This window comes from Watersipora subatra, chromosome 7 (genome assembly GCF_963576615.1).
Source record: "Watersipora subatra chromosome 7, tzWatSuba1.1, whole genome shotgun sequence".
Classification (NCBI taxonomy): domain Eukaryota; kingdom Metazoa; phylum Bryozoa; class Gymnolaemata; order Cheilostomatida; family Watersiporidae; genus Watersipora; species Watersipora subatra.
In genome coordinates this window covers 29953510-29976397 of record NC_088714.1, presented here as the reverse complement: position 1 = coordinate 29976397, position 22888 = coordinate 29953510, and the positions used below count along the sequence as shown (strand labels likewise).

General features: G+C 35.3%; 2 protein-coding genes across 2 annotated transcripts; both read left to right on the top strand.

Moving 5' to 3' along the window:
- The first annotated feature begins 5954 nt into the window (after positions 1-5954).
- On the top strand, positions 5955-14392 carry LOC137400650 (cytochrome P450 1A1-like). The gene is made up of 6 exons (XM_068086982.1): positions 5955-6038; positions 6957-7155; positions 8602-8672; positions 12861-13061; positions 13793-14017; positions 14375-14392. Exons 1-6 carry the CDS (start codon positions 5955-5957, stop codon positions 14390-14392), a joined length of 798 nt encoding a protein of 265 aa, XP_067943083.1.
- Positions 14393-17164: 2772 nt separating this feature from the next.
- Positions 17165-20977, top strand: LOC137400205 (cytochrome P450 1A2-like). The gene is made up of 5 exons (XM_068086528.1): positions 17165-17212; positions 18465-18597; positions 19491-19605; positions 19916-20061; positions 20773-20977. Exons 1-5 carry the CDS (start codon positions 17179-17181, stop codon positions 20975-20977), a joined length of 633 nt encoding a protein of 210 aa, XP_067942629.1. The 5' UTR covers positions 17165-17178.
- The last annotated feature ends 1911 nt before the right edge of the window (positions 20978-22888 follow it).

Sequence of the window (22888 nt, the reverse complement as noted above, 5' to 3'; positions counted from 1 at the left end):
AAAATCGAAAAAAATTGATTGCAGTGAAACCCTCAGGCCAAAAAAACATGCCCAGATTTGCCCAAGATGATGTAACGCGTGATACAACCTGTCTTTATCTCTCGTATTCACATCGGCTATTGCGATAAAAGTCTAGTCCTACCCAGCTCTATTGGCATATATTTTATCTTGTATTTGCTCATGTTGGCTAGAATAAAATTTTAACTCCTGCTACAGATACATTATTATCAACGTCTCAAATGCCTCAAACAAGGGAAATTAAGAACTTGTCATATTAGCTTCCTCTAAATGCTGTGTAAACATCTTAGTACCGACTACTAATTCTACCGGTCTACGGTAATTATGCCAAGCAAACTATGTAAAATAAGGTCTTTGTATCAGCACAGTTCCGTCGCTACCACACCGGAAACTAGTTACTCAGTAAAATAAGCAAGCTGCGTCTTTGAAAAAAATATGTGGCGAAACCAACTGCTTCCCTAAAGGTCATAGTCAACGTTATCGAGTCATTATTGGTATCAATTTGTAGAAAAGAATCATTGGTCTCGTTTGAATTGTTGATTCAAGTGCTAAACAAATGGTCGAGCTATGCAAGAGTACCTGTTGATACAGCTCTGGTTACATTTCATAAATCTATCTATCAGACAAGATTTCAGCACAGGTGTCAACGGGGCTATGATGTATTCAATGTTCTGTAAATCATGTTTTCCATCATCTTCAACAATATTATTTTATTATATAATTTTTACAAGCAAAAAAATGTTCATCTCGGCATAAAGCTTTCATTAAAAATATCTATCCAAGCTGTGGTCGCTCACATAGTTTCAGCTCATACAATAGGACAAATTCATCTACTGCAGCAAACTCAAACAAAGCATCATGGTTTATGCAGCACACATTCAAGTCTCTCTTTCCTATTTATGGCAGTTTCCACACTGAAAAAGCCGCTTCGCTGGTGAGATCACATAAACATCCTGTAATTAATAAAAAAAATGCAATAAATATGTCATTCATAAATATGTCATTTTAACGCGTATCTACTAAAAGCTTTCAAATTGGGAGTTAGGTAGATTGCGAGTGTAACTTTAAAAATAAATAAATGTTTAACGAAAGCATAAGTACGCCAAGCCAATGATTTGAAGCTTTGGTTCTGGAAGTTAAAGATGTGCATTGATCAATCGAATTTCTTCACTTTCTACAAGTGAGAAGTTAACATCTAGAAGTCTAATCATAAATCTAATTTACTAGCTAAAACTGCCAAAGAAAATTTGAAGCAAATATAGCTAAGTGATACGATAAAAAAATTATAACATGATGATTGGTGATAGCAAAAAGTTATAATTCTATTAATTAGTAAATGTATTAATGAGTACTAAAATTATTACCTTTAGTATATTCATCAATCTACGCCATTGTATTGCTAAATGCTATGGATTAAAAAGAAGCCGTCAATAACTTACTGTGCATCCATATCTCGCATGCGCTCACAGAAAATTACATTATAGCCTCAAACAGGGAAAGATAATCTGAATGTAAACACAACGGTATATCTATTATAATAATAGGAGATTCAAAGTAAAAGATAAATTTACCGCCATTCTCCTATCTTCCTCTGTAGCATAACTCTGCTGATGCCGGTCAGCTCTAACTATAAGCTGTCTGTCCCAAACTTTAACCACCTGATGCTCAGAAAAATTAGAGTCACCTTCGCAGTAACTGGAAGCATTTTTGCAATTCTGTTGTTCGTCAATAAAAAGTGCCGATCAAGTAATGCATTAAAGTAACGATGTTAATTAATTGAGTACATATCGATGTCCATGCGATTTAATAATAGAGTAAAATCCCTAACTTTGAGATCACAGACAACGCGTTTTACAAGTGATGAAATTTAATAGGACCTATATAAAAGATTTGTGCTGATGATCGGCTAATGAAGCGATCTTATATTTATCGCTCGTGGACTCTTTTCAGATGTATCACTCGTTACGTCACGAATGAAGCACCCGCTGGAATCTGAGCTTTTTAAAAGATGGCCTCATTCAAACGCATATATCTCTGGACAAGATTAGTCTACAAAGACAAAAATGACATCAAACTGTAGCTGATATTTTAGCTTTTCATTGGTTTTAATTTCATTAAATCGACCTTTTTGACGCAACCACATCTTTAATGCCAGCAAAGTTAGTGACAAATGCAGCACCCGATTTGGCTTATCCTCTAGCTAATATTCTGATTACTAGCTTACAATTAGGTATATTACTTGATAGCCTTAAGGCAGGGTGAGAACAACACGCACAGTAGCACTTCAGTTAGTTGAGGCGCTGGGACCACAGGAGTTGGCATATTTTGGAAGTAAGTTAAATATTTGGCATAATTCATAAAAGTTTGAATAGTACATGTAGGTCTTGATTACGTTTAACAAATGGCTCTCAACGTTTCCTACAAAGCTATTAAATTTTGAAATTTTGTGTAAGCCTATTGGAAGACTATTCCATCGTGATGGTATTTTGTACTAAATTGTTTTATGACCGGAAGTAGTATAAAATATTGGTAATGGTAGATTAGTTTTCAAAAATCTAGTACGATAGCGTGAATCTTTTTTACTTTGTAATCAGTTGAATACAATTTTGAATGCGCCATCAAACTTTTTTATACTGGTAAAGTTTATCAATAGGCAACACAAACAGCTGAACAAACAGGAAGATAGGTAAAGCCATAGGTAAAGCCATTGTTCGTTTATCAAAGGTTATGTGCATTAGACACTTTTGTGATATTAATAATTTTTTAATATTGAAATATTTGCATGTAAACAACTTTTTCAAAGATTCTATTAAAACTGGCGATACAGATACAGAGGGTCTGTAATTTGATACAAGCTTTGCTGAACCCTTTTTAAACAAAGGTTTTTGCCCTAGCTACTTTAACAAGTAGGAATTAAGCTTTCATTTATCTTTTTTTCATTTAATCAATATTGTAACTATATGTTCCTTTTTGCTTAATGTTATATTTCTACTAATAGGTGAAATAATACACACACAGACACAGACACAGACACGCACACGCACACACACTCGCACTCACACTCGCACTCACGCAGGCACACGCACGCACACACGCACGCACACACACGCACACACGCACGCACACACACACGCACACACACCACATACGCACACACACATGCACGCACACATGTGTGCGCACACACCCAAATATTAAAAAAATATATTGACACCGTTTGATGAAAAACTGCGCTTTCATTTATGTTCAACTTGTACTTTGGGGTTTTAGTATTTCAAATTTTGTCAAACTGGGATTGATGTGAAAAAGAGATAAATTTTACCTTCTGTATTGGAAAACTGAAGAAAACCTGCAAGCACACTAAATGCACATGTACATAATGGCAGTCATAGTTGAAATAGTTTTTTGTTTGTAACCTAGAATTTTAGAAATTTCCGCACATCTTTACATAGCTTAAAGCATTTGAGTATTTCTTGAGTAAGAATAATTTAAACACAACTTTATTTGAGCTTGCAAACATCACACATAATTGGATTTTAAAAGCAAACATACAACATGGCATGGACAGCTGGCACCAAGCTAAAAGAAGATCTTGGTCAGAGATCTTGACAATTGCAGCTTGTGAATTCACCAAAAAATCATCAAATCATCAAATCATATACATATAGTGTGTATTCATTAGTATGGGCAGCACAAGGAAGGTATAAACACTATGGAGTTATGAACACATCCTTATACATGAGGAGGTTGTAGGAGATGATGTTGGCCAGGAAACCCTCATAATACGTTTGTTTTTTTAGGCAGTCATTGAAACTGTTTTAGGGTGCAAATGGTACATATGTTCTTAGTTTAAATTGTTATTTTATTAGTGTATCTTAAATTTTATCCAAGTGCTATAATCTCATAAAATAACTAAGAGTTAATAAACCTCAACGGTAAAAGCTAAAGTATATTTAGATAGCTAAAGACAGGCAGTCTGTAAAATTAATCAGATGGCTCAACAAATCAGTGGAGAATTTCCAGACTTGGTTAGAAACGAAGACTTTGATCGGCAGGCGACTGACTATATATAAATTACATTTCAAAGTGAAGCTTTCGCATAGCTTGTCTGTAAATTACTGAATGGAAGTTACAGCTTCCATCACCAATTGTGACTAAATTACAGATTTTTATATATGTTTACCATGTACGTGTTTTAGCTGTTAGATTAAACATTTGTTGTATTGTGTCTGTAATTTATACAGGTCACAAAACACTTCTTAATAAAACATGGTACAAAAGGACTGTTTGTAAAAAGCTAACTCTATTCCAGCCTAGCTTGTTGCAAGACAATTGGCTTAATCACACGCACCCTTGCAGCCATAATCAGCTAACACAATAATAGCAATAGGTGTTTCCATTCACTAAGACCCATTCATTTTACTGACAGAAGAGGCTAAAATTTAACGATTTTCTGCTATCATAGCTAGCACTAAAAATTCCACTGTCGTATAGCCCACGACCAAAGAGATATTGAAAAAAAAGAAAGGGTACTGATGGTTGAGAAATGCAATATTAGCAGTCAAATGGCACTGCAGTGCATAGGATAACTGCAATGGTGGCTGTAATGTACTGGGTGTTATTATATACAACAAATTGCAATAATGAAAGGAAAAGATTATATGTTTATATCTCTCCCCCTGCAATAGGAGAAATACAATATTGGCCAATATTAGAAGTAAAATGCACTGATATTATTAGAATAACCAATGTTATTAATATATTAATACAGTAATAATAGAAAACCAATGCACAATTTTGTTTACATTTTAAAACATCATAGCTAGCAATATCAAGAAGTTGTGATATTTATATCGATTTTTAGAAAATCTGTACTACGTAGTCATTGTTCTGTAGTCATCCAAACTTAGAATTAATTATTGTAATAATCTCATAAGAATCGTTAGAAAAAATATCATCATCATTTCCTTTACTTACACTGCGTTGGACATCAGTTAGAATACCAAAGTACTCAAAAGTGTCTAAAATGTCAGTTACTTTGAAATCGGCAAAAATGAAACGATTTCAGTACTCCTACGTTAATTACAGAAACCTTCGGCAATTCGACAATGCTATAGACTGGTGAAATGTGCACGTTATTTTTTCGTGAAATGCGCATGACTTAATCGTTCTATTATCTGTCGCTCAGCGTTTCAATTTCCGGTCTTAACTTTGATAAAAGTAAGGCTTAGCATGTTTTAATAACGAGTTTTGGCCAAATAATTCTGTCTATTTGTGTATAATCCGTTCAGATGGGTAAGTTTTAAGATACTGTCGACACTTTTCAAAGACTTGATAATATATTTGAATAGGTTTATATGTGTTTTGTATCGTCATTATACTTAAACGACTCTACAAAATGATGGTTAAATTTGTTGATGAGATTTCAAAACGAGGGTTTGCAACGTTGTTGATGAATAATTTTTGTAAGTTGTGTGCACATGCATTTATCATAAAAACTCTCAAACTTTGCTCCGCTCGTTTGGTCGTAGGATTAGGTAACATAGTGGGTTGATAACTCTGATGCTGTCGTGTGTCGCCATCATAGAAGTTGTGACATTCAATTGATACAAGGCTTCCAGTGAGCAAGTGACATTGCTGAGATACCAATGCATCTAACATGTCCCGTGGGTTATCACCAAGCAAAATGCCAGATTCCACGAGTCAATACACTTCTTTCAAGTATTTGGCAATGTCACAGGTCACATGCAAACTGGATAGATTACAGTTATAAACTGAGATTATAGTTCCATAGTTATATAAGCAGCAATAAAGTGTCATCACAGGTTTGACAAGCATCCGTCATGCATCAATGACCCATAGAAAATTTACAGCTTTCCTCCACAACTAAGGCATGACACCTCGGAGACCTGTGACACACAAGAGCAGAAGTCATAATGGAGTTGGAAGTGAGTGCCACTCAGGTTCTACTTGCAACTTCAATCTTGCTACTAACTTATTTCATTGTCAGATGGATGAAGGTAAGTTCATTTGATGCTTTTTACAATTTTCTTGATATCTGGAATTAAGATTTGGTGCAGTCACAAATTTTCTTAAATACCTTGTAAAATGGAGTGGAGTCATTTGTTAGAATCTTTGATTATTTGTGTTTATACAGATTACTGGTCAGTAACATGCATTCTAAATTCATTTTAGCTAACTCCCAGCTAATAAATATAAGGTTATATATTATAGCTAATAAATATAAAGCTATATATTATAGTTAATAAATATTAAATATTAATAATATATATAATGTATATAAAATAGTATATATATTATATATGATATATAATAGTATATATAATAATATATAATAATAAAATATATAATTATATATATTACATATATAGATATATAATATATATTATTAATAATACTGCTATCTATTCAGGGTTCTTAAGCCTAGATAAAAAACTCATCTATCCAAACGAGACAGTTTTTATATGCCTCTTTCGGTAGCTTATTTCAGTTCCATGTTTAGCGCTATGCTTAGCATTAAAATGCATAAAAACCTTTATATATCAGAAAATTCACAAACCAAATTATCATTAGGCTGTATGGGTTGTAATAAGTTGATAAGTGTTAGCATTAACTTGGGAAATAAAAACAAATGATGAGCTGTCCACTCTTTTCCTACTAATATTTGGAATAAAAGGGAAGATGACTCTTAGGATCATGTTTCAAGCTCAGCAATAAGGAGTGAATATTTCTTTTAATACTTTAATGGCTATATCTACCATTTACCCACATAAGGATTTGGTATAACAGTTTCTAAACAATTCTCTGATCATCATCTATGGACCCTGCTGCAAACCTTTCACTTATTATAATTATTATGACAGTTAGCAAAACTTTGTTACAATAATTCAAAAGTTGCCTTTTTCTATTTCTTACAGGACCCTATTCGAAAGATACCTGGGCCACCTGGTTTGCCAATACTTGGCAATGCTTTGTCTCTGTATATGCCAAATCTACACAACCAATTCTATGACATGGCAAGAGAGTATGGAGCTGTTATGAAAGTGACAATCTTTGGAGTTCCAATTGTAGTTATCAACTCGAAAGAGGCTTGTGTAGAGGCTCTCATCAAGACAGGTTGGTGTGTAATAAATACTAGCTCAGGTGACGTACCAGAGTTACACATATAAAATAGGCTCCAAAAATTGCCTAAAATTATAAAGATACCTAAATACTAAAAATGCAGTTTTAAATAAGATAAGACTTGAGGAATTTAGCTGATATCATGACAGTTTTATCAAAGTGAGCCGCTAATTGTTGCCTTGAAAAATTGATGAAAGTTTCAAATTGGTATATATTTTTATGGATTGATTGATTGTATCTATTGTATCGTTTGTATTGCTTGTATTGATTGAATCAACTGTGTTGCTTGTATTACTTGTATTGATTGTATTGCTGGTATTGCTTGTACTGCTTGTATTACTTGTATTGCTTGTATCGATTGTATTGTTTGTATCGCTTGTATCATTTGTATCATTTGTTTCGATTGTATCGCTTGTATTTCTTGTATCACTTATATCGTTTGTATTGCTTGTATTACTTGTATTTATCTAACATTGACCGATAGAAAATTCATCCAGTGAGTGGTCTTGTAGTTGTAATTCTTGACTCCCCTCGCTCGACTTAATGATCATGAAATGAAGAGTGGTTTACTCATCGCAATTCCTTATCTGTTGCCTCCGCTCTTCATTTGGCTCTTCATAAATGTGTGATTTGTGCCTTAGCATTTATTTCTCAAAACAGGAAATAATAACTCGAGATTGTTAGTGTGTATCTAGTTGACAGAAAAACGATTTGAAACTTGATATGTAGACAGATGTACTATCTTTCAGCGATAAGGTGTTCAATTTGCAGTCAAACTTTATTAAGGTTTAATGACTCAGTCAAAAACATTGAAGCAGTAAGAAGCTGCCTGACCTAGTATAAATAGTGCAATAGTCCCAAGGAGTGTCTGTACAGTCATGTCTCAGCAAATGAAGTTGATACATTCCCATAATTGTTTTGTATTGGTAAACTCTGATGGTAAAGTGAATCTACATGTATATATGTTCAATATGAATCTTACAGTTTTTCTTTGGTTTGTCCGGTTATAGCAACAAAGTTTTATAAATGAAAAATTCGCCTTGCTCTGGATTTCAACTCAGAACCTCCAGTTCTGCAGGCAGACATTTATCCAATACACTACACTAGACACTATACAGCTTTATGCTTTCAGGTATAAACTGCATGGTTTGAGAAATTTTGGATATCATACGCTGGAAGTTACTTTGGATGTCATATGTGGCTGTTACTGACCTGTGCTCTGCGCATGTATGCTTTATGCTTGCTCTACATGACCTATGCAGTCCTTGCATGTCAATCATTGTGTCACCTGATAGAGTTATTTGGCATTTGTTTTAAAACACTTATCTGTAAGGCCACAGTCTAATTGTCTGTAGGGTCACAGTCTTATTACCGAGTTGTTTATCTGGCAGCTCACTCACTTTTTACTGTTTGAGATGGGAAAATTTCTGCTAATTTTAGGAACGGATTTTCAAGGTCGACCCCCTTTGAAAAGGATGATGGCAATTGTACCTAAAGATACTATATTTATGGTGAGTTTATGGTTGTTTATTGTGTTCATCTTAGAAAGAAACTTTTTTAAGAGTGCATATACAGATTTTCGATATGCGCAGGGGCTATGCGCAGGAGCTATGAGCAAGGGCTATGAGCAGAGGCTATGAGCAGGAGCTATGCGCCAGGGCTATGTGCCAGGCTGTGCGCAGGGGATGGGCGCAGGGGCTGAGCGCAGGGGCTATGCGCAAGGGCTATGCGCAGGGGCTATGTGCAGGGGCTGGGCGCAGGGGCTGGGCGTAGGAGCTATGAGCAAGGGCTATGAGCAGAGGCTATGAGCAGGAGCTATGCGCCAGGGCTATGTGCCAGGCTGCGCGCAGGGGATGGGCGCAGGGGCTGGGCGCAGGACTGGTCGCAGGGGCTGGGCACAGGGCTGAGCACAGGGGCTGGCCGCAGCGGCTGGGTGCAGAGTTTATACACATAGGGTATGTTTTTGGTGATACATGCCAGGGTTATGCATACGGGTTATAGATTTGAGGGTGCGCCCAAGGGCATATGCGGCACCAATGCAACATTTGGACTCCATTTTATTGTGTACCCTGGGCAACTATACAATCCTTATAATAGTTTTTACTGGCTACCTGATAGACATGTAGATCCCATTGACAGTGGATAAACGCGTGCCTAGCAGAGCATAGTTAAAAATGTGGTTGTAGACACAATAAAAAAAGTAACATTTTCAGGCTTCAAAAACCGAACATTTGTCATTGTAACAAACAGATTAGACTATATTATTATACTATATTATTATATATTATATATACTATACTAGAAATTCCACTGTCATACAGCCCACGACCAAAGTGATAATGGAAAAAATAAAGAGTACTGTTGGTTGTTGAAAAAGTAGTTCTCAGCGGGAATTGACAGAGTAGGATAGTGTGAATGAGATTTGTTTGAAATAGAAATTGAAATAGGAATGTTCTAGAAATAGCTTGAAAAGCTTGGTTTAATACAATTATAAATTACACAAAAAATCACACCTAATCTACTACTATCTCAAACCTGTTTTACAACGATAAAAAAATTATTAATTTATACTGTAGGCCTAATCTACTGTAATGTATGTAATTCAACAACAAAATGGAAATATGTTTATTATAACTCTGAAATGCAAAATTAGGAGTAAAATGGCAAGATACTGTGTACTATACACAGTTTGAAAGTTGGTTGCATTGAATGTAGAATGGTTTTGATAGCGATCTTTAACAGAAAGCAAGTATGAGCATTCACGCGTCTGAAAGTTTTCTGCAAACTGCAGTCAAATAAAAAATGTTCTCGTCATAAAGGGGCGTTCTAGTTCGGCCCTAGATTGTATATAAGTTGTAAAGAATTTTGGCTAACATTTTAAATAATGGAACCTTTTGTGATTGAACAAAAAACATAGGCTGTTAAACTGTGTACCACAATTTTGTACCTGTAATTCAGTCTACGCCTCAAACGGTTTACGTTTATTACAAAAACCTTCGAATAAATTCAAGTAAACAATGTCATAGACTGGTGAAATGAGCAAGGTTTTCTCGTGAAATGCGCACTGCTAAATAGTTCTACTATCTGTCGCATGGCTTTATTCGCGTATCGTAGGCCGGTCTTAACTTTTATTAAACCAAGCTTTTCAAGCATTTTGTGGCGATTTTCGTCCAAATTAATCTGTCTATTTGTGTATAATCCGATCAGATAAGTGAGTTTTAAGATAATGCCGACGGTTTACAAAGACTTGGTAACATATTTAAATAGGCTTAAATGTGTTTTGTATCGTTATTATACTTTAACGACTCTACAAAACGATGGTTAAATTTGTTGAGGAGATTTCAAAACAAGGGTTCGTCTCATTGTTGATGAATAATTTTCGTAAGTTGTGTGCACATGCATTAATTATAAAAACTCTCAAACTTCGCATCCGCTCGTTTGGTCGTGGGATTATTAGTCTATTAGACTTATTAATGAGCCATTCTCTAGTAAATGGAGTAACTAATGAAAGTTACATGTAGATGATAATTTCAAGTTTATAATTATGTATACAACTAAACAATTTTTTACCCGTCAACTATCATTTCATCATAAACATTTTTAAAATCATTTAAACCTATCTTTCGGATATGCATAACAAATTTAAAAACACCTGAAGGTACTTGCCTCACTGCCGTGTAAATCAGAATGGAACATAATAAACTAAATAGGCACATAATACTTGTCATAAAATGAAGTAATCTGTTAGGTATCAATAGTTTTGATTCGATTTTCATTGAATGTTCATAAAAATAGAACATCTGATATTATTGTTATTAGTACGCGTGACAGGCCTGTGCGCTGTGACTGATAGACATGAGTAATCAGTATATTTGAAAATATCCCAAAATTTTGAAATGCTCTAGAGTGGTGTAGCGGTGTAGCGGTGGTGCGGTGATGCGGTGGTGCAGTGGTGCGGTGGCGCGGTGTAGTGGTGGCGCGCTGTAGCGGTGGTGCGGTGTAGCAGTGGTGCGATGGCGCGGTGTAGCAGTGGTGCGATGGCGTGGTGTAGCGGTGGCGCGGTGTAGCGGTGGCGCGGTGTAGCGGTGGCGCGCTGTAGCGGTGGCGCGCTGTTGCAGTGGTGCAATGGCGCGGTGTAGCAGTGGTGCAATGGCATGGTGTAGCGGTGGCGCGGTGTAGCGGTGGCGCGGTGTAGCAGTGGCACGGTGTAGCAGTGGCACGGTGTAGCGGTGGCGCGGTTGTTTATGAATGCGACACCCTAGGTTCGATTCTTGTGCTGGGTTATCTTTTTTCCTTTTTGCTATTCACATGGCTTTGGACAGACGGACAGACAGACAGACACTGCTCTTATTGTAGTAAAGACAAGGAATGTTATTATTATTATCATCAATCATTGCTGGATTAAGTTGGTTTACTTTCCCTAGAAAAAGTTAATTAAACTAAGGTGAAGCACTGAGAATATTAATACTTTTCTAGATCTCTCAACAGTTTTTGTGCCTAAAAAATTTTAATTTATTAGAAATACTAAAATAACATCGCTAATGAAATAATCATAAAATTTTGAGTGGATATCAAACCCATTGTATTTAGAGCTACGAAATATTCGTATTGTATTTTCTATAATTTTGCTAGAAAGTACACAAATACTCAGTGATGAATTAATCTTCATAGTCAACCATTGCTTTTAGAAAGAATAAAATTAAAAAGGTTAACCTTTAACACTGTATTTCTTCCTCAACAGCTATCTCAAAACTCTCATGGACATTTTGTTGTTTTGGTGTACTCTGAACTATCAACTTACCCTAATCATTCCAAGTCATTTTGTCATCGTTACTTGCAAAACTCTTTGGGTCGAAAATCTGGTCTGCAAAGAGCAAGTTTGATTTCTCAGGTACTTTAAATACTATCGCTCTTTGCCTAACTATAAGAGTAGCAGAGGTAACTTCATGGTTCTATATGTACTAGTACCCTTACAGTCCGGGTGTACCATGAGACATCATCAAGCGTGCCATGAGACATCGTCAAGTGTGTCATGAGACATCGTCAAGTGTGTCATGAGACATCATCTAGTGTGCCAGGAGACATCATCAAGTGTGCCATGAGACATTGTCTAGTGTGTCATGAGATATCGTCTAGTGTGTCATGAGACATCGTCTAGTCACTCTAGTGTGTCATGAGACATTGTCAAGTGTGTCATGAGACATTGTCAAGTGTGCCATAAAACATCGTCAAGTGTTTCATGAGAAATCGTCAAGTGTGCCATGAAACATTGTCTAGTGTGTCATGAGACATCGTCAAGTGCGTCATGAGACATCGTCAAGTGTGTCATGAGACATTGTTTAGTGTGTCATGAGACATCGTCAAGTGCGTCATGAGACATCGTCTAGTGTGCCAATTAAGCACAGAGAATTACTATATGTACAATTGCCTGTTCTGAATTGGATTAGTGCAGTTAGAGTTGTGGTCCGCAAAGCCAAGTGTCGCGAGCTTAAATCTCAGATGAAGCAATATTTTATCCTAACTTCAAACCCTGGCTTCAAACAAACAAACAGACAGGCAGATATGGGTTTTATCATAGTAAAGATTAGGAAGACAACTCCCAAATAACCGACAGAAATCCGATTTGCACTTTTACAATTAGCAGATGTCTGGATTAGTGTAAATCAAAATTTCTTGTCATGATATGCTTTATGTTGAAGACACTGAATGATGAGCAAATTATGCTGCGGCGCATATTTACTAAGGCTATGAAAGCCTATGGACCAGGCATTGCAGATCTGGAATATGTCATGCAAGAAACAATAAAAGATATGATTGATGACATTCACCAAAAAGATAGTCATGTGATAGATGCGGCAGAGCTGAGCACAGGCTATGTGTGTTGTGTTATTGCTTCTATGGTGAGTAAGGACTGTTCTCCGGTACCATGTATCAATACAGTGCGAGGTCAGAGTTGAGATGGTATCAAAATGTTAATCTTTGATTATTAGCCCTAAATGCACCAACCTTACTAAAAACAGAATCAGGTGAGTATTGGAAAACAAGTTGTTTTCAGGAAAGAAAGCAAAGCAATATCTAAACATAGTCAAAAGTTTAAAATTAAAATTATTTTCAAGGTGCTCAGAAGCTGAACTTTTTTATTTCATATCATATATGATATACATACATGTATATCATTACGTTATGACAAACATCTTTTATTACTCTGTGGCACCAACATATTATATCCAACATATTGTATCCATCATCGTATGTTTCAGCTCATGAACTTTCTGTTACTACAACCTTCAATTCACTATCCCAACTCATCTACCATACTTTAATCTACAATAGAATACCAACCTTAAAGCACGTTTGTTCAACTCACTCAATAATTCCTGATTTCTGTCTTTCCTTTAACATGTAACAAAAACATTATTTTGTTGATGTTACTAACTCAAATAAAAAAATTATGGTATAACTTTTATTATTTGTATTCACAGTTTTTTACTTTAGTTGAATTCCTCAATCTTTTGTTTGTCATGATTAACAAAGAACCTTGAGATGTCTGCTCATTGCTACTTTCTGTTTGAGAGCCTCATTTTGCTTTTTACGATAGTTTAGCCAGCTGTAAAGTGAAATTTTAATTCAGATGTTTGGTGAGAAATATTCCTACGACGATGAGGTCTGCCAAAAGATCAATGAAATGAGTGAGAGACTAGTCGAAGGAACAGTTCCCTTGTCGAGTGGGGCGGTCCTGGATGCCCTCCCGTTTCTCTTTCATTTCAAGTTCTTGTTTCGAGACACCCATAGAAAGCTGGAAGTAGCGAGGGGAGTCGTTAATGACTTCATAAAAACACGGATAGATGAAGCAAAGGTGAATGTTTATAAATATAAATGTTTCACTGAGCCATTAAGCATAAAGCAATTACTTATATATAGATTTAATTACACTTTTAAACTATGTTAAACTGTTAAACTTTGCGTTAAATTTATGTTAAATATAAAGCTACATGTAACTAAATGTATGTTAACTTTAACACAGCTAAACTTTATTTTGATCTGAGAGTAAATAAACAATAGTCAAGTATCAAAATTTACAGAATGTAATGAAAATATGAAGCTTTCATTGGTTCAACTTATTAGAGCGTGAATTATTTGAAGTTCAATTCCTTCTGGCTTCAGCAAACCAAATCATTTTGGAGCAAGTCAACTAGAATTTTTACATAAATAGGTGAACTCTGAACTCTGAACTCTGAACTCTGAACTCTGAACTTGGTGGCTGTTGGCTATTCTCTTTAATCATCGACAAAAATTCCGACATTTTTAATGGAATCTCTGACTTATCAACCAAAAAATCTCAATAACCTTAGCACAAAAGGTCAAAAGGTCAGAAAGTCTTTCAGCATACAAACACATGAGCTGCAGAAGTTGTTTTATTTTATTATTATTATTATTATTATTATTATTATTATGTCCTAGCAAGAGTACCCAGTGTTTCCTAGGAATAAACTCAATAACTGTCTTAGTTTCTTTTAACCATATTCATTTTGTAAAACAGAGTGTTAATTTTAATAATGCTACACGTTCTGTCATAATGGCAGTGCAAAGTAAATATGTAAGAGAAAATGGTATGTTTTTGATATTCACAATTTGTGAAAAAGGAAGATGTATATGCATGTACATGTATATGAAGGAGATGTAAGCTAATACATTAACCATTATACTTCAACTTTGAATAAAAAGATTTGTAATAGCGAGAAAATTGGTTTTATAATCACCAGTTATTCGTTTCTCATGATGAGATGCATTTAAAGAACTTTATGGTGAGCAATGTTTTTAACTGTTTCCATGGTTTGAGGAAGTGTTCATGTATCTCCATATAAGTTGTTAAATTTAATGGTCATCTGTATATGGCTAGTTATTAGCCCTTTATCAATACTTTATCAATACTTTATCAATACTTTATCAACACTTTATCAACACCTCATCAACACTTCATCAACACTTCATCAACACTTCATCAACACTTCATCAACACCTCATCAACCCTTCATCAACACTTTATCAACACTTCATCAATACTTTATCAACACTTCATCAACACCTTATCAACACTTTATCAACACTTCATCAACACTTCATCAACACTTCATCAATACTTCATCAACACCTCATCAACACCTCATCAACCCTTCATCAACACCTTATCAACACTTTATCAACACTTCATCAATACTTTATCAACACTTCATCAACACCTTATCAACACTTTATCAACACTTTATCAACACTTCATCAACACTTCATCAACACTTCATCAACACTTCATCAACACTTCATCAACACTTCATCAACACTTCATCAACACTTCATCAACACTTCATCAACACTTCATCAACACTTCATCAACACTTCATCAACACTTCATCAACACTTCATCAACACTTCATCAACACTTCATCAACACTTCATCAACACTTCATCAACACTTCATCAACACTTCATCAACACTTCATCAACACTTCATCAACACTTCATCAACACTTCATCAACACTTTATAAACACTTTATCAACACTTTATCAACACTTTATAAACACTTTATAAACACTTTATCAACACTTTATCAACACTTTATCAACACTTCATCAACACTTTATCAACACTTCATCAACACTTTATCAACACTTTATCAACACTTTATCAACACTTTATCAACACTTTATAAACACTTTATCAACACTTTATCAACACTTTATAAACACTTCATCAACACTTCATCAACACTTCATCAACACTTCATCAACACTTCATCAACACTTCATCAACACTTCATCAACACTTCATCAACACTTCATCAACACTTCATCAACACTTCATCAACACTTCATCAACACTTCATCAACACTTCATCAACACTTCATCAACACTTCATCAACACTTTATAAACACTTTATCAACACTTTATCAACACTTTATAAACACTTTATAAACACTTTATCAACACTTTATCAACACTTTATCAACACTTCATCAATACTTTATCAACACTTCATCAACACCTTATCAACACTTTATCAACACTTTATCAACACTTCATCAACACTTCATCAACACTTTATCAACACTTCATCAACACCTTATCAACACTTTATCAACACTTCATCAACACTTCATCAACACTTCATCAATACTTCATCAACACCTCATCAACACCTCATCAACCCTTCATCAACACCTTATCAACACTTTATCAACACTTCATCAATACTTTATCAACACTTCATCAACACCTTATCAACACTTTATCAACACTTTATCAACACTTCATCAACACTTTATCAACACTTCATCAACACTTCATCAACACTTCATCAACACTTCATCAACACTCTATCAACACTTCATCAACACTTCATCAACACTTCATCAACACTTCATCAACACTTCATCAACACTTCATCAACACTTCATCAACACTTCATCAACACTTCATCAACACTTCATCAACACTTCATCAACACTTCATCAACACTTCATCAACACTTCATCAACACTTCATCAACACTTCATCAACACTTCATCAACACTTCATCAACACTTCATCAACACTTCATCAACACTTCATCAACACTTCATCAACACTTCATCAACACTTCATCAACTCTTCATCAACACTTCATCAACACTTTATAAACACTTTATCAACACTTTATCAACACTTTATAAACACTTTATAAACACTTTATCAACACTTTATCAACACTTTATCAACACTTCATCAACACTTCATCAACACTTCATCAACACTTTATCAACACTTTATCAACACTTTATCAACACTTTATCAACACTTTATAAACACTTTATCAACACTTTATCAACACTTTATTAATACTTTACCAACCTTTATCGATACATCAACTTGTAGGCTTCATTTGATGCCAGCAACAAGCGAGGATGTTTGGACTACTTTATTGAAATCCAACAAGAAGAGCTAGATAAAGATGGTAAACCTTTGCTAGATGATGAGGATATGAAGGGTCTAATGCTCAACTTTGTTTCTGCTGGTAGGTAGTAATTTGTCACAACAGGTTCATGATACAAGCTTTAGGTAATAACCTTATGCAGGTAGGTAATAACAGCTCTCTGCCTCTAAAGACTAGAACCTTAGGCAGGGATAACTTTTCACAAATACATACTAACAACCTTAGCTAAAAGTTTTTCCAACTAGTAGTCAGTATCAATAACTTCTTGGAGTTAAGTATGAAGAATATCAGCCTTGAAGATAAACAACATTTCACATGCTATTTCTTGTGCTATTTCATGTGCTGTTTCACGTGTGTTTCTTCACATTTCACATGATATGTTGCACTAGTAGTCAATCACGTGCACCATGAGAGATCATCAGGTGTAATAAGTATGTGCATAATTACTCTGCAAGGCAACAAGTGGGTAAGTGGCGCAGATGGTAGCATGCTTGATGGAGAAACTGAATATCTGGTCTCTGATTCCCTTTTTTTCTGACGCTTTTAGCATGGCTTTGGACAGACAGACACGGCTCTTATTATAGTAAAAATTACTGACACTTACCTTTTGTCATCTTTAAAAATAATTGCAGAGCTATTCATATAGTTCAGCAAAATAAAATCATGTAGAACAATACCTAGATGTCTGTTAACAACATGGTTTATCAATTATAACGCCCGCAGTTAATCACTTTAGTTCAAAAGGATAAACACCGGAAATATTAAAAGCATTGAACACACAGGGTTGGTAATTAAGGGTGATTTAATCCCCATCGTCAAATCACTAATGGTATCTGGCCAAATGCACTACACATCGAAACAAATTTTTGTGCCCATTCCAGTCCAAATGCAGTGATTCTTCGAGCATTGACAGACAATAAAATTGGTGAGCAACAGACAAAAAAATGTCACAGATTCACTTACAGTTACCGTAGCGCTGTAATCTCATCAGGAGTTTTCTCCTCTTTTATTACAATATCTCTGTTAACAGCTCTCATGTATTTGCTCCCTCTGCGAGCAACATGGATAAAAGGCCAAAAGAATTTTTTTATTCATCCCACTTTTTGAAGTTATAAGATTCGTGCCTTACACTGTGAGAGTAAGTCGCTGTCATATTGCTGTTTTCATTACCATGGCTCGGAGGTGACAGATTAATAGTGCTAGATTAACGCTGTCATTCAGAATAGACTGTCAGCAAACCTTTTCATTCAATGATATGCAACAACTCCATGTCCATAAAATGCATTACTTTATAACAGGGAATTTTCATCAGTGTTAAACTTCTAATTCTCAGGTTTGGAGACAAGTGGGCGGAGCTTATGTCAAATTTTTTTGGACCTTCTGCATGATCCAACATTACAGAAAAGATTACAAGCAGAGATTGACAGCCAGTTTGAACTAACACACACAATCACTCTCAAGGACAAGTAAGGGTCAACTTTAGAACATTTTTAGCTTTTATGTGCTAGCTGAATATCACAATGTTGTCTTTGGATGTCAATCTAAGGGAATGTGCTTCGTTCAGGAACAGTTCTTCCTTTGCTCAACAAAAGAGAATTGTCTTTCCTTTTTGACAGAAAATCAGCTTAATACAATTTATTCTTCTGATTATAAAAACGATACAGCAAAATATGAATAAGAATATTTTGGTTTTTTTGTGTTTTTCACAAATTGTCAAACTTTTTTTATAAGGTGATGAGCTTGCTTATAAACAGTTTGAGTAATTTTATAAAATTTGAGTGGTCCTCGAGGCCAAAATATGTACAGTTGATTGGTATTTTGAAAAATGAGAAAATTGTTAATAGCCTATGATTAGGCGGACGCCGAAGGGCGTAAATGCAGAGCTATATACAGTAGGCAGACGCAGAGCTGCATAGACGCAGAGCTGCATAGACGCAGAGCTGCATAGACGCAGAGCTGCATAGACGCAGAGCTGCATAGACGCAGAGCTGCATAGACGCAGAGCTGCATAGACGCAGAGCTGCATAGACGCAGAACTGCATAGACGCAGAACTGCATAAACGCAGAGCTGCATAGACGCAGAGCTGCATAGACACAGAGCTGCATAGACCCAAAGCTACATAAACACTAAGCTATATAGACACAAAGCTATATAGACACAGAGTTACTTAGATACAGAGCTACATAGACACAAAAAGCAGGTAGACAAAGGTCTCTATATAGACACAGATCTCTATATACGCAAAGCTATATAAAAACAGTGATACATAGGCATAGAGCTACATGTAGCTTACCAAAACATTGTGAATATTAATACCGCATTCATAATGACAGCAAGCACTGTCATTTGATCTTTCAGAGACAAGCTGCCACAGGTGGAGTCATATGTTCTTGAACACTTCCGATACTTGACTCAGCTGCCATTTCTGGTTCCACACATGACCATACGAGATACCGCAGTGTCAGGATACAAGGTTACTTCAATATATGGCTTATGCCAGTGCTGGTAGATATCGCAGGTTATATTTTAACCAAAGTAATCAAACATACTAGTTTCATGGTTGTAAAACCTCTAAGACGTACTTGAGCTAGAGAAATAACTGAAGTTTAACACTTGCACCAGCACCGATGTCTATTGCATAATCTTACTTCTACTGCTAGAGCTTTTTTGAAATTTCTGCTAGAATTTTCCATTTCCCATTGTTAAACTTGAGGTTTCCACATGTCCGTGTCTGTTCTTATGTGTTGGCTAACCTCTAAGTGTGAAGATATATGTTTGTACAGGTTCCAGCCAATACTTTTGTTCTGATGAATTCCTACTATATAGCTCACAATCCTGAGGTTTATGAGGATCCTTTTACTGTCAAACCTGACAGGTTTCTAGATGCAACTGGACAATTGGTGGATCGAGACCATCCTTTGCGACAAAAGTTAGTGCTTACCTACATTTGTCCATCTCCCTATTTTATGTTACTAGCCGAATTCCCGGCATTGCCCGGGTGTAAAAATCAGCTTATAAACAGTGACAGGTAATGAAGTCACTTGCCATTAGCCTGGCACATTGCCAATGACTAATTTGAGTACGTCATTATCCATATAGCTAAACTTATCAATAAGAGCCAAGAGAGCAAGTTTCAGTTCAGTGCATATTTTAGCCGATATAACGGCTCATAAGGTCTAATAAATAGCTCAGCTTAGTTGGTAAGATTATTGCCTGGGGAATGGGAAGTCGCGAGATCAAATCTGTCACGAGGTGAATATTTCATTCCTAAATTTTAATGAATTTAAAAACGAAATTCTAGCCTATGGTACACAGCGTACATGACAATGAGTTTATACTCTACAGTGTATTTGCACACATCTCGGTGAATGTGTACACCAGAGTAAGAGTACGGGCTACAGTAAGTGTACAAACTACAGTAACTGTACATAGTACAGTAAGTGTTCGGACTACGGTAAGTGTACAGCCTTCGGTAAGTGTGCAGACATCAATGAACTCCTCCCATAAATAGAATAAGGTTAAAGATCATACAAAGAATTTTCATTACACCACCGCTGATAGCAGTAAAATTAAACTTAAGATGCCCGTCACTGGCAGCCAAAAAGTCAAGTGTTATCATCTCTGCTATTACTGCTTGCAGCTTCCTAGGTTTCGGATCTGGAAGAAGAGGTTGTCCAGGTGAAGTGTTGGCTAAGTCAAGGATATTTCTTTTTTTGGCCAATATTCTACAGAACTTTACGGTAAAGTTGGCTGGTGAACTACCAAGTCGGGATGTTAGAAAGTACCCGATGTCACTCCTTCTGACACCACCGTCTGTGAAAGTCCGATTTATTCGGCGACAATAATGACTCATTCTGATGTAAATGTTATACTTGGCAGCAGAACTGCGTGAAATATGGAACTGATTGTTTGCAGTATTAGTATATGGTAAACATTAATGCAAATAAAAGATTCTAATATGTTCAAATAAAAGAATTACTCACTGCCATTTACTCACCTCTATATAATTTCAAAACTTTGTGCCATTTCTCATCAGATGACATTGAAAGGGTTCACTATCTCTCATGAGATAGATGTATACAAGGAATAAAAGTAGCGCAAATGAGGTGATAGCTTGACATTTTTCAAATTTCACTTCAAATAATACAGTACAATAAGTTGCAGACGAAATTTGAGAAAAACTGTCTATATTTTGTTGTGTTATCTCAATGGCTTTCAAAATGCTACTGACAGCTCAATATTCAATAGTCAATATTCAATAATCAATATTCGACCGTCAATATTCAATTGTCAATATTTGATCATCAAAATTCGATAGTCGATAATCAATATTCAATACTCAATATTCAACACTCAGTACTCAATAAAGCTTTCATAGAAATACTTAAGTTCCAACATTGTTATTTGTATTTACATGTAGTATATTTATACCAAACAACATTTTAAAGATTCTAACATAATTATCTTATATTAACCTGTGGTTTAAAGAACAACTAGGATTACTATTACTTGTCTAAAACACATTATTAGATATTCTTCAATATCTGTATACATGAGATTCGTTCTCGATATTACATTTTTAGTATTGATCATATCTCTGAAACTTGTGCAGGGATTTATTCACCATTCAGCATAGTAAAATTTGATCATTCAAATTTTACCATGCTGAATGTTACCATGCTGAATGTTACCATAACTTTATTCTACGTGTCAAATGTCAGCTGAAGCCTGTGATCTACAAATAAACCTATACACTTAAATTTTTATTTTTAAATCTATGCATATAATGAGGTATTCTGATAACTTTGTTTGCATACTAACCATATCTATGAATACTGTATTTATTTTGTTTAGCAGGTATGGACAAACTGATGTTATAATTGAATACTATCTAAATATGTAAAACTAGAGTATCTTTGACTTTTGTTTATGTAGTAAAATATTTTCTAGTTGAATAACGCCAGTTTATAGAAACTGAGTGTATGCATTATAAAACGAATACAGCAAAGTCTAGTATAGCCTGTATAGTTTTATTTAAGAGGTGTATGTTAGTATTTTGTAGGTAGTTGTAAATTATTGTAAAAGCTATAGGTAACAGATAAAAAGAAGTTCTAACCAAACTCACCTGATATCATCTTAAAACCGTTACTGATATGTTCTGTGTACCTTTCTATCTGTGTGTAAGTGTGTAAGTGGTGTATACTGTACAAGTATACATATAGGGCAGCAGCAAGCAAACAAAAAGCAAACGCGCATTCCTAATGATTTGGAATGAAAGGCTATTGAGAATAGCTAAACGCTAGACTTATTCAATATCTATGATCGACTTGTGTAAAAGTAGAAATTAGCTGAAGATTTTATAAAAAAATTTCCAGATTCCATCCAGTCATATATTTTTTGACAAAAACTGCCATTCAGGAGTTTTATCGTGCATGTTGTTATTGGTCAACCACTCAGTCATTGGTTTAGTGTCTCTGTTTCTATGGGATTTTCCATCCTCAGTCTGTGTTTTTACAAAGAGAAGAAGGTATACAGGTGTGTATATTAAAGCTATTGCAGAAAAAAGTTTTCTAATTGGATAAAAATCAGTGTCACCAGCAACCATGATTAGCTGTCTATGACCGCTAGTTAGCAATTGCATCCTGCAAGGTGTATCAACAATAAATACAGCGTGCAAACTATGCATAAACAGTCTAAGTTGTATGCTACTCATGTGATAATCTTCTCGAACAAACAAGGTTTGACAACTCCCCTCT